Source organism: Excalfactoria chinensis, chromosome 4 (assembly GCF_039878825.1).
Source record: "Excalfactoria chinensis isolate bCotChi1 chromosome 4, bCotChi1.hap2, whole genome shotgun sequence".
Taxonomy (NCBI): domain Eukaryota; kingdom Metazoa; phylum Chordata; class Aves; order Galliformes; family Phasianidae; genus Excalfactoria; species Excalfactoria chinensis.
The window spans coordinates 43,572,496-43,584,844 of record NC_092828.1 but is presented as its reverse complement, the minus strand read 5'-3'; the positions used below and the strand labels follow the sequence as shown (position 1 = coordinate 43,584,844).

The 12,349-nt window shown below is 41.4% G+C and overlaps 1 protein-coding gene across 5 annotated transcripts in view; it reads right to left on the bottom strand.

The window, feature by feature from the left end:
• The window catches only part of PTPN13 (protein tyrosine phosphatase non-receptor type 13), a 102,124-nt gene that overhangs the window by 29,354 nt on the left and 60,421 nt on the right, over window positions 1-12,349 (bottom strand). For all 5 annotated transcript variants that reach the window (XM_072334944.1, XM_072334941.1, XM_072334940.1 and 2 more), the window contains 8 exons: window positions 5,969-6,191; window positions 4,547-4,621; window positions 4,263-4,437; window positions 3,094-3,247; window positions 2,803-2,941; window positions 2,234-2,386; window positions 1,554-1,736; window positions 946-1,108 (listed from right to left, as the gene is read on the bottom strand). In XM_072334944.1, coding sequence (XP_072191045.1) covers window positions 946-1,108; window positions 1,554-1,736; window positions 2,234-2,386; window positions 2,803-2,941; window positions 3,094-3,247; window positions 4,263-4,437; window positions 4,547-4,621; window positions 5,969-6,191 — 1,265 coding nt within the window. The remainder of the gene's footprint in view (window positions 1-945; window positions 1,109-1,553; window positions 1,737-2,233; window positions 2,387-2,802; window positions 2,942-3,093; window positions 3,248-4,262; window positions 4,438-4,546; window positions 4,622-5,968; window positions 6,192-12,349) is intronic.

The following is a 12,349-nucleotide window of genomic DNA, read 5'->3' as shown; positions in this document are numbered from 1 at the left end:
TGTGACAGTGATTCGGCTGCATGGCTGCAACATGATTCTTTTATTTTTTATTTTTTTAAATTAGAGATCACAGTCTCCACTGCTTTGGGATCAGACTCCATCCCAGCTATGCTAGCGGAAACCTGGATTAACAACAACTGGAATGCAGACAGATACAAATATGGAACAAAGAGAGAGTGAGAAGGCAGACTGACCCAAAGATCACTTCCAGGTCTGCAGTGAAGGCCAGTCAGCCACCAGCCAAGCGAACCCTGCTCCACGCAGGACAGAAATTAATTAGTACAGAGGCTGTTGGATTGTTGTTAATTATTTTTGCTTTTAAATGATTCTATTCTGCAGATTTTTATTTTTATTTTTTTTTCCTAAAAGAACACCGCTATTTTTATACACACAAATCAGGTGGCAATTCCTATCTGAAGAAAACTGGCAGAGAAGTCATTAGTGTTGCTCCTTAGCAAGGTCCACCAAAAAGGAAGTAGCATAAAGACAGCCATACTCACTTGCTTACAGACACAGCACCATTACAATGCTTCCTGCTTTGTTTGCTCTATTGTGTTTACATTATTTTATCTGTAACCTCACGTAATCAACTCAAAACATTTCACATTGGACAAACTCTTAACATCATATTAAAGAACTACCTCTAATTATTTTATCTTAAATGTACCAGAAGCCATTAATCAAGTGAGAAGGCACTATTAATTAATTATTTTTAGATTTCTTTTACTTAAGATACTTAAGAGTTGTTCCTGGCCGCTAGCTCTTTGCAATTGCCAACTCTCCCTCTTGTTCTCAAAATAAAAGCTTTGGAGTACAACCCCTGCAAACGCAGAGCTACCTGTGTAGCATGCAGTGGAATTATCAAAGCTGAAGTCCAGCTTTTCTTCTCTTATAAAAGCACATAAAGATTGTTATTAAAAACCAACGTGGCAGCACAGTCCTTACCAATGTCCTGAGTGTCCTGGTTGCTCTGCCTGGTCCTCATCTGCAGCTGGAACTTATGCTGGGAAGAGCAGAGATGCAAAAGGTACTGACAGGTTTTACTGTTGTCAGTCTGAAAGGAATGCTTGATACCATCTGACGTGTTCTGCAATGTTATTTTCTTCTTCTACATGATGGGGGAAAAAAAACGTTTAAGATGGTGATTTCTTCTACCCTACGAAGAACTTTTTATCTGCTTGTGCACAATGACTGCATTCAAATTTTCCTTAAGAAAATGCATTGACTGGAGACAAGCACAGGGCCTGAAAGTAATTTGAGCTTTATACAGAAGCATTTTAAAGCTACTTCTGAGCAAGCTGAGATGGCACTTCATTATTATTTAATCAGTTTACTACTGATAACCTTAGTACAGAAGAAATGGGCATAGCATTCCAATGAGTTATGGGAGCTAGAAGTACTGTTTTCATGGCTCAACCATGTAGGTCATAGTCACAGATTATGCTGTAGTAATGCAACATAATTTGCAGAAATAATGAACACAAGGAAACAGGATCTGGAGATACAAACACAGAAAGGGACACACGCAGGTACAGGGTAAGAGACCAACTTACACTGAAGGAAATTTTTTTTGTCTCTCTCCATGGGAAGCGCAGCACAGGAGTGCGGGCACCATTGTGAACCTCAAAGATAACGACTCCTCTGGAGCACACCCCCAGCAGAATGCCTGTCTGCGATCTCTTCTCTGGTAACACGTGATGAAGGTGAACGCCATACTCTGTGAGCCTCTGACATAGCTGTACGGATCAATGCAATAACAATTCTAAGGGTCTGAAGTGAAGGATACTGCAAGTACTAAAACAGAGATGAATTTTGGAAAGAAGCTTCCTCTTCGATTGACTATACACGGTGCACAGATGTTACAATAGCAAAGACACAGAATACAAACTGTTCCAGATGGTTTTAAATCTCAGCAGTATCTGCTGATACAGTGCCCAACGCTACAGCACATGAACCAAGGATTCATCTAAAATCTCACAACTGAGGTACAAACAATAAAAACCTCTGGGTAAACTGAACTTTCCACAAACTAATTGCTAAAAGTGAACTGTAACTAGTCGATGAATTTGGTGTGTGAATACATTTCTTCAGTGCAGAATGAGATCTCTGCTTCCATTTTATGATGTTAGCAAAGAAAGCCAAAAGAAGCAATTCTGCTCACTCTGCTCTCCTAGTCATTCATTCTAGCTGTCTCTTCAGTCGCTGCTGAAGGAAACAAACCACTATCACTTACCTTCAAGAATTCTAATTCTATCTCTTTTTCAGAAGCACCCACATAAGTGCTATGCAACTTTGGCAACTCTTCCTTGATGTAGGATGTATCCAGTTTCTCCATCACTCTAGCTGGGACATAGTGTTCTAGTCTGAAATATGACAGGCCATGCACCTACAACACAAAACATTTTTGTAATAGCGTCTCCATATGCAATGGACTATATGGATATGACTGAAACATAAAGACTAATTTTAAAAAGAACTACAGATCTGTAAACTTAGACTGAGTAAGGGGAGAGATTCTTCATCCCAGTGCTGACCCAGAGTTTAATTCTGCTTATATTTTGAAGGCCTATTCAAGCCTGAATCCATCTCCACTGAATAAGGAGGGTTCAACACTTGGATCTTGAACTAGGTTCCTCAGCAGCCCCATGACTATGCTCTGGTAGACTACTTGAAAAATACAGCTGCCAGTTGGCTGACTTTCCTGTCCAGGATGGAACCGTGAAGGATGCACAATAGCTCACAGTCCATTCTTTTACTAAGCAGCAAAAACATCATTTCACAGAGATGAAACTTATGACGTACCTCTGCCTGGTAATCTCCATACTCAGCTTGAAGAGCAAGGGATGCTAACAATAAGGCTGTCTCATCATCACAGTGCATCCTGTCTTCCAGGATGTCTTTCCGCAGCTGCAGGTAATACTGGTGACAAGTGAGAGTATGCCTAGAAAGTATGAAAAAAAAAAAGAAAAAAAAGACAAAAGCCCACCATCTTTGGTACTCTTATTTTAAGGGAATTTGGAGTCCTCGATAAATATTCAATTTATGTCCATAAGCTTAGAGCTTAAGAGGTTAAAAAGATGTTCATACACTCACTGTATAAGACTGACATCATCCACAAAAAACTTGATGCGAAAAAACAGAGTGAAGTTGACAGGGGGTTTGTTCTTTTTCTTCGACTCTTCTTTCCATCCTTCTGGAGCTACTTTACTCAGCTTTATGTCAGGATCAACGAAGAAGAATTCATTGTCTGCCATGAACGTTAAAGAAAAGGACATGGGTAAAAAACAGAACAAAGTCATTTTTCCTGCTGGCGGATCAGGACAGAATTTCCAATTCTGGAATTCAGTTCAGCCATCAGAAAACCTCACTGTCCTGACAATGGATTGTTAAGCACAGTCTATCAGGGATCAAAGGGATCACTGAGTAACAGCAGGAGAAATATTTTTTTAGTTAACAAAAAAATACGAGAGCAGAAAAAGAAAAACCATCTTCCGTGATGGCTATGAATCAGGCACCATGGTATCCTTCAAATTTCTTAACCCACAGGAATTCCTAATCTGTCACTCCCTCCCTCCCTTACTATTTATGTCCAATTTACACTTCCATAAACATTTTCATGGTTGAATTGCCAAAGGCACAGGGAGCCAAGTACAGATGAAGAAGGCTCTCAGGCTGCTCAGGTTTTCCGACTCAGGCCAGAACTCTGAGTGCTACAGTTCTCTGATATCCTGCTAGACACAAAAACAGGAAACGTGGGTCTCAATATGTTAATGCTGCCAAAGTGATCTTCTCCCCTTTGGGGAAAGTAAAGTCCAACATCTGGTCTGTTCTAACAGCAGAAAATGAACAGTTCAGAAACAAATTAATCTAGTTTGAAGGCATCTTTCTCTGTACAAAAGGCCCTACCATTTGCCCCAGCATGCCTGTGGGCTGCCCCCAAAAGGCTGTGAGAACATACCAATTAAACCCAGCTCACATCTTCTGTGGGGCACTAGACAGCAACATGCGTGAAGGCAACAAGCAGTAGTGAAGAACACTCAGCAACTGAAAAGAACCAGCTGAGATGCTGTTGCTCAGACAAACGTAGGCTTTTATTGAGTAAACATTTTCTTCCATAAGGAATGTATTGTGCCTCATAGAAGAGCGTGTAACTCAAACTGACATCTCTGTATGTGCCAGGCAGCCTCCAATGATTCCCAACAATCCTGTAGTTAGCTCTTGTTGTTCAGTACCTATCTGCTCCAGAAAATATTTATTCTTACCTCTTAAAGTAGCCAGTCCAAATAAATGATGCTCCACTAAGCCAATATGGGCAACAACCATATCAAAGACGTCTTTGCAAATTGTTTTGGTGTCACAGGTCAGCTCCAGCTTCTGTCCACTTAGAAGCATCACATTTACTTTCCTCCTTGTATCATCATTCTTCCCTTTCTTCGTCTGCATTTGATGAAATAAAATATCCCAAAGTTCACCCTCATGGTTAAGGTGCGTTTGTTGGTTAAATATATTTTCCCTGCCACCAACTGCTCAGTAGTCCCTTTCTTACCAAGATAGACTTTGGCAGATCCAAGGAGATGAATGGTTCAATCGTCATTTTCACAAACTCAGGGCCAAAGAAATTCTGCAAAGTACAAGAGTATGAATTAATACTGCATTACTGGAACAAGAGACAGAGGCACAGTAAACTCCTGCCCTGTAAGTACTAAATAAGAACTGAAGGCTGAAACTGGAAAATCGCTAGGAATTCCTGCCAAGAGCTGGTTGGTTTGAACAACCTCATTTCGCTCACATGCGTGCCAGATACACTGGCAGGCCATGCTGTTGATGACATTACCACTATTATGTTGTCCTTCCTTTTGAGGGCAAAAAGCTAGGACTTTAATATGATTTTGTCTTCCTTGAAAACAGAAGGCGCACATTGCATATCAGGATCATTTGGGCTTCTTTCAGTCATCAGTTGCCTGACACTGACAAGGTCCTCTGTGCTGGTGGCAACTCTGCCTCAGCAAACTTCTGCTTGCAACGTACAAGGCTCCTTTCCTAAAGGCTAAAATGCTTCAGTCTAATTCTGCCTGCTAATTTCTGCCTGCCTATAGGCAAACAAGTATTCTGCTGGCTATTCCTGGAAATTACAGAATAATCTGTCCAAACACTTAAAAGAAGTCCTCTGCACAATATTGATTTCAATCATGCCCTAAGCAACAGGCCCAAGTTTCATTCAAATAATTGCTGGTTAAAGCCTACATGAATAAACTAGCCAGAATGCTGGGATTGGAGACAAACGAGCGTCTGGAGACAAACTCTGCATTACGGAACAGCAAATTAAAGTGTAAGTCCTGTGTCATATTTTCCCATCCAAACAAGAAAAAAAGAATCCAATGAAATGAAAGCAGCAGCAGGTGGCATCAAATTGCCATCTATCCAACAATCAGTGCTCCATCTGCCTATATTATATCTCTGTCTCCCTCTTCCTCCTTAATCTCATACTTCATCCACTTTTACTTTTCCTAGCAAGAGCTGGGAAAGGAAAGGGGAGCTTGCATGATGCTTCAAGGTGAACCCAAGAGTAAAACACATCCTCTTGCTGTGTCTTAACCTTCCCAGTTTGTTAATTTCACAATCTTTGAAGGTGGTGGAACACATCTATGTCCTGCTAAGGGAAACCAATACAAACAGAACTGGTTAAAAACACCACACGATATAGGAGAAAAATGCACCTTATCCTTGCTGGATACTGTGGTACTCAATGCACGTTCAGTTGATTCTTGCTGTTTGTTTCATTATCTTTTGATGCTGCATTTGCCTACATGCCCACTAATACTACAAGATCTCTCCTAGAAGGCAACACCAAACTACCGATGACTGCTTATTACAAGACCTGATTTATGAATCTCACATACTTCAGTTTCAGCTGAGGGATTGCTCTGTTTCAAAGAATACAGAAGTTCACCCATGATCAAGTCATTACCCTCAGTTTCCTTTGAGTCATGGCTGTTTCCAGAGCTATTTCTCTGAGCGGATCTCTGGTGATGTCCAGCATGGAGGACCTGATTGCATCTCCAGAGTAGAGGTTGGGCCGGGACTGCCTGAGAGCCATACGAGCCTGCAGCTGCAGCATTTCTTCTTCCTGGCGCTTCAGCATCGCTTCTTGACTGACGAGATTGCCTTCAAATGATGCTTCATGCTGTCTGCTATACAGTCAGAAGGGATAAAAGTCATTACCAGTAGGCATCAGACATTCTTCTGCATTAAGCAATTCCCAAAGTGAAAAACCAGAAACATCAACGAGCTAATAACAAATATTGCATTAAACTCAACATTTATTCAGCAGCCAGGAGATGAACACAGTGCATCTGGACTGAAGCACCCTACAGCAAACAATCAGTATGGAAAATGAGTAGAACATGCCAAGTTTCTACAACTGCAAACTGTCATTTATTTGTATAAAAATGAATGCTCAAATGCAGTCTGAAAAATACGTGACACTGCCTACATATCAGCATTCTACGTTATTCTAAATAGAATAATTAAATGTTTTCATCTTTTTCAAACAGGAAAAAAATGTTTATTTTAAAGTGCTAAAAATGGCTTCAATGATACACAGGTGTGGTAATAAATGAGAGTAAATGAAATAGCAGGGGGAAAAAAAGCAAGCAAGAAAAATAAAAGAACTCCACTATTTCTGAGAAAACAGCAAATTAGCTTCCAGTTCTTGTATCAGCACACGGGCTGAAATATTATCTATTTTCATTAGGGAAAAAAAAGTCACATTCCATTTTAGGTGGATGGATGCTGTTTTTTATTTGAAAATCAAGATATCTGGAAATACAAAAAAAGGAGGAAAAAAAAAAAACAAAAAAAAAAACAACAAATATTTTTCTCTCCTCTCCCTTTCTCCCATACATAAGGAAAAACATTTCTAAACCCCAAACTCAAAGCAAATGAATCAAGGCTTCTTTAGAAATCCTAAAGCAAGGAAAAATAACATTCTTCTTCTGTACAGGGAATCAGATGGCGACAATTTTTAAACAGAAGTAGGTAGGGGAACTTAACAGAACTTTCATCCACCAGAAAGCACATTTAACAAAGGCACATGGCACAACAGCAAGCTCAATTCACTTTGCTAACAACCCATCATCAGTTGTATCAATAATTCCAATTCTAAGCTAAGCCAATTTGATGGCACGCTGGAGCAATGAAAAGCATGGAAAGCGTTCTGAATCCTTTACATTGCTGCACTGAAACTCAGGAGTACAGATAAATGTAAAATCAAGTCCTTCACTGACACTGACGTAGAGCTCTTGGTAGTAAGAAGGTCATTGATAGAGACTTTTTAGGACGCAGCAATTGATATAGCTGCTTCTTATCAGAACCCAAATGTGTCTGATGAACAAATCAATTAAAAAGTAAAAGAAAATGCCTCTGTGCAGACAGCACCATTGTCTATGATAATTTGTGGGCGTGACATCAGAGTTACTTCCATCTAATGAATGCCAGAAGTGAGAACCACACAGAACATCTTCTGAAATGCCCTGAGACTGACGTTTCATTGGCTGATAAACAGACAAAAGCAGACTTAAAATACAATTTATGTTACAGTGGAAAAGCCCAAACAATAAAATGGCAATGATGTGCCAAGAACAAAGCAAAATAACACTGAACCCTCAAATGGAATTTCAGGTAAGTTCTTGAGGAGTAATGGAAGATCGCATTCATGTCAACCTATTATCCTTCCCACTGTTCTGGACCTTCATAACAGAGCTCCCTTTTTCCCTCCTCTGCTCCTCACTGCAACAGACTTAATAATGTTTGCCCAAAAGGACACAGCAATGAGGAAAGGACCCAGACCTGCAGGGACTTGTGCACCATCTCAGCTTTTCGCAGAGAGAAGGTTTATTGAGATCAACGTACGTGGGAATATTCACAATGAAGTTACTTAAATATGCCCACGAGCGTTCTACAGATCAAGGCCTAAGGATGGGCCCTGAAATGAAAAAGAAAAGCACAACACAAAACAAAACCAAAACACCTTCTGAACATAAGTATCTGTGAATTATCAAAGATGATATGAAAAAGTGAGGCGTGTTACAACTGGCTTTATCTGAAAGCACTTTCACATGAGTGAAAATGCCAACTGCTGAAAAAAAAGTGCCTCTCCAATAGCACGCAGACGTATGCAGCAGCAATCAGAAGTTACTGTGCAAAACAGTATCCTTCCACTGCTTTTTCTTTTTAACTCACATGCCTTTTTCTGAAATAGTGCATGGGGGCAAGTGGGAGGAAGCTCAAAAATGCAATGCTTCAGGCATTTTCCTGGTGCAGGACACAAATGCTGTCAGCACGTCAAGATAGCAAATTGACATCTTGGCTAAATGCAACAATGCCAGACTCAGGTAGACAGCTTTCTATGGAAGGTGGAGTATAATTCACTCTCAGGTTTCCAAGGCCAGGACTGTATCTCTCCTTTGTCAGTAGAGAAGACACTGTTGACAGATACAGGCAGAGCACTTCTGAGAAATGTGGAACATGCAGGTATTATTACTCCCACCAAAAACTCCAAATTCCATTCCTAACAGATAGCATAGCAGATAAAAGTGTTTTTCCTCTGGTTCCCCAAGAGGCAAGTACTTGGTTGCTGCTCTGTATTTTCGTCTGTGTTTGAGTGCGAATCACAGCCCCATAGCTGCTCATTAACCCACAGATGGCCGACTCCATAAGCTGTAAGCATATACAGAACCTCACCCAGTGTACTTACCAAGAATTAGCACAGATTGGGTCAGAGGAGGAGGCTGGAGGAAGGGAAGCGGGTGGACATTCTGTGATAGTGCAGTGGAAAGGTCAGGAAGAGACGGAGAAAGAGTGATGCATTTGGGTAGGAGAGGACGGAGATGCACACGGAATGTAGTGGGGAATGGAAGGAAAGGGATCAGAAGTAAAAGATCCATGTCAGCAGCTGCTCCTAGAGAGAAAAAGGAAGAAACAGTGAAGGAGGAAAAAGAGAAAAAAGGACAAAAATCAGAAATACAAGAAGCAAAGAGGAAAAACAGGCACAATCCACTGCCACGAGGAAAGCATTCCGAGAAGTTCAAAGGGTAACAGCGGTGACAGAACACAAGAAGGGTTTCGCCTTACTCTAAAACTACTAAAAAAGAAATTGATGGCTTCTGCTAGCTCAGGAGCAGGCTGCAGCATGAGTCCCACAGCCCGATAAATGAGCAGCTTTACTGCTTGCTTAGCATTGGCTGCAGATTCCCTTTGATCCAGATTCTCCCATTTGCTATACCTCAATTGTACGAAGTTCATTCCACAGGTAATTAAACTGACTGTCTCTAATGACATGCTACAGGAGCAGTACATTTAAAATGCACCAAAGTACAGATGGTATCTCTGAGCGCTAAAACTGTTCCCAACTGCTGAAAGGACTCAAGCTGGGGATTCAGTCACATACTGCCCCAAACCCTGAAATCAAATGATGAGCCAAAACCCCCAAACCTCTGAGAACGTGCTTCTTAGAACTACTTGTTAGCAAGTACTTTGAAAGAGTGTTTCTGAAGTCAGAAAATCCAGGGTCTTCAGCAGCACAGAACATTCTGAAGAAGCAACATGCAGATTTCTGGATACAAACAGTGCATTTACTACCCCAGAAATGTCCCTGCTGAATTCTGTTAATGTGTTTGATGGTGCTCCTTTCTACATGGCATAGAATTGCAAACCTTTAGTAGCAGTCGGAGAATGACAAAGAAGGAGCTAGCCAGCTCTGCCTCCCATTCAGCTCATGTAATTAACAGAGATATTATCAAACTATTATTGTAGCAACAAATTCTGATCCTAGCTGCTTTGCTGTTTTGCAATAGGTCTACAAAAATGTGCAATTTGCTTTCAAGATTTGAGCCTTTTAAAAAATCTTAACTATAATTACACATGCGGTTCTTCAGCAGAAAAAGCTTTTTTTAGCCTAAGGAAATGAGGGGACTAGTATGGAAATCAGTAAGAAACTTGTGGTACCTTCTATGCAATTTCTCGCGCAGCTGTAGAACAGTATCTTATAGCACAGGCACAGATATGAAGCCAAGAAACACCAGCAGACTCAAATGAATACCAGGCCTTGGAGAAAGACTGCAGTTACATCAGTGTAAGGTTCACACCATTGCAAAGCAGCAGATTCTGTGCTGCTCATACAGATTAGTATTCTTCTTCAGAATTCCATATGTACACAAACTAGCTCTATTAAAAGCACAGTCTTAAAAGAGCAATATAAAGTGAAATGATGCACTGTGAAATGAATCATGAGAAAGCCCTTAATCTTTAATGGTAGCACTTTCACTTCCATAATGGGCCTGATTTGTTGACAGCAGTGTGATTCGCTTCCATATCACATACTACAGTCATTTTCTGAAATGTTTTGCAAACAGAAATAAAAGTTCTCTATCAGCATCCACTAATTACTGCTGGCTCATTCTTAAGTACAGCCACAGCGCTGAACTGGCAGCTTCCATGTGTTGAATTCAAACCTACTGTGGAAACAGGGCTGATTTCACGGTGCTCATCAAGAAAGAAAGAAACAATGGCAAAGGAGAGAAGAAAGCTCTGAGCTGACTCCATGCACACAGTGGTTAATGAACTATTTGACCATTCTAGTGCAGTGCTGAGGTGGCATACAACTGGAAGCAGAAATGTAGAGCCTTTTACTCCTTATCACCTCCCGCTCTTGCACCTGCATCACAGCAACTCTCACTAGAAGAGTGAGTAGAAGCTGGGGGATGTAAGGACAGAGACTGCTCAACCAAAAAGACTTGGACGTACCGGTAGATGGCAAGTTGGACGTGAGCCAGCAATGTGCCCTCACAGCCCAAAAAGCCAACCATATTCTGGGCTGCATCTCAAGAAGCGTGGTCGGCAAGGAGAGGAAGGTGATCCTGCCTATCTACCCAGCGCTGGTGAGACCTCACCTGGAGTACCATATCCAGATGTTGAATCCTCAGTACAGGAGAGACATGGACTTGTTAGGCAACATCCAGAGGAGGGCCATAAAAATGATCCAAGGGAACACCTCTCTTATGAGGACAGGCTGAAAGAGCTGAGACTATTCAGCATGGAGAAGAGAAAGCTCCAGGGGGACCTGATAATGGCCTTTCAATATCTAAAAGGGGTCTTTAAAGAGAAGGGGACAGACTCTTCAGCAGGGTCTGTTGTGACAGGACAAGGGGAAATGGTTTCAAACTAAAATAGGGCAGATTTAGACTGGATACAAGGAAGAAGTTTTTTACACAAGGGCGGTGTTGAAGCACTCACACAGCTGTCCAGAGAGGTGGCAAAAGCCCCACCCTTGCAGACACTCAAGGTCAGTCTGGATGGGCCTCTGATCTAACTTCAAACATCCCTGTTCATTGCAGGGGAGTCAGACTAGATGACCTTTAAGGGTCCCTTCCAATTCAAATGACTCTGTGATTTTCCAGGGTTACATGCATTCCAACCACCAAAGAAGTATTCACCTAGCTAAGCAATGCTTAAATACTTTTCCCACTACAAGAAAAGCCATTACATATAATTGCCAACACACATATTTCTAAATAATTTACAGTTTTCAGGCACGGTGCAAGTGCTAAGAAAGCAATGTGTCATCTCAGCAGACCAAATAACACTTCCAAGTCACCTTTCTTTTGCTAATCTGCATTCCCCCCACAGATCATCTTAGACCCTGCCTCACTCGGGTGCATTTGGGGCAGGTAATGCAGTGCAGGAAGCAGATGTTCCTTCATTTTAATCTCCATGGTCAAAGCATGGCTCTTTGCCCTCCTCACCGCACAGCACCCTACACGCCAAAATAACATAGGCACATGCCTTGCCAAAGCACCTCAAATGGTTACAATCGGCAGACAACTCTGAGTTTCTTTAATAGAATAAAAGAAGATTTTCATCTAGCCCATGTGTGTCAGGGACCCTAAAGGTCCCCTGGACTGAAGAATGATCCTGGGATGGAATGAAGTATTTTGACAGTTTTGAGGGAACTGATATTTGTGGCTGTAAGCTGCAATTATCTTGTTTTGTAGAGAGAGTTGACCTTGGTAGCTTATGCTGTTTTTGCAAAAACTTGTTCTGCAAGCAAGGTGTTCCACTTGGGCTCTGTGTCACGCATTGACTGTGAGGGTACAGTGTGTAAGTGGAAAAAACCCTTTAGACCCTAGGGAGAATAAAAGCAGGAGACAGGCTGCAGTGGGGGAGAGAGAAAAAGTGCAAAAAGAAAAAAGCAGGGGGCACCCTACCTGCAATATCTATCAAATCCACTACCAGCATTGTCCTTCTCTGTTCTTTTCAGCAGTTTGCTGTCTCTCAAGGGTCAGTAAACAAT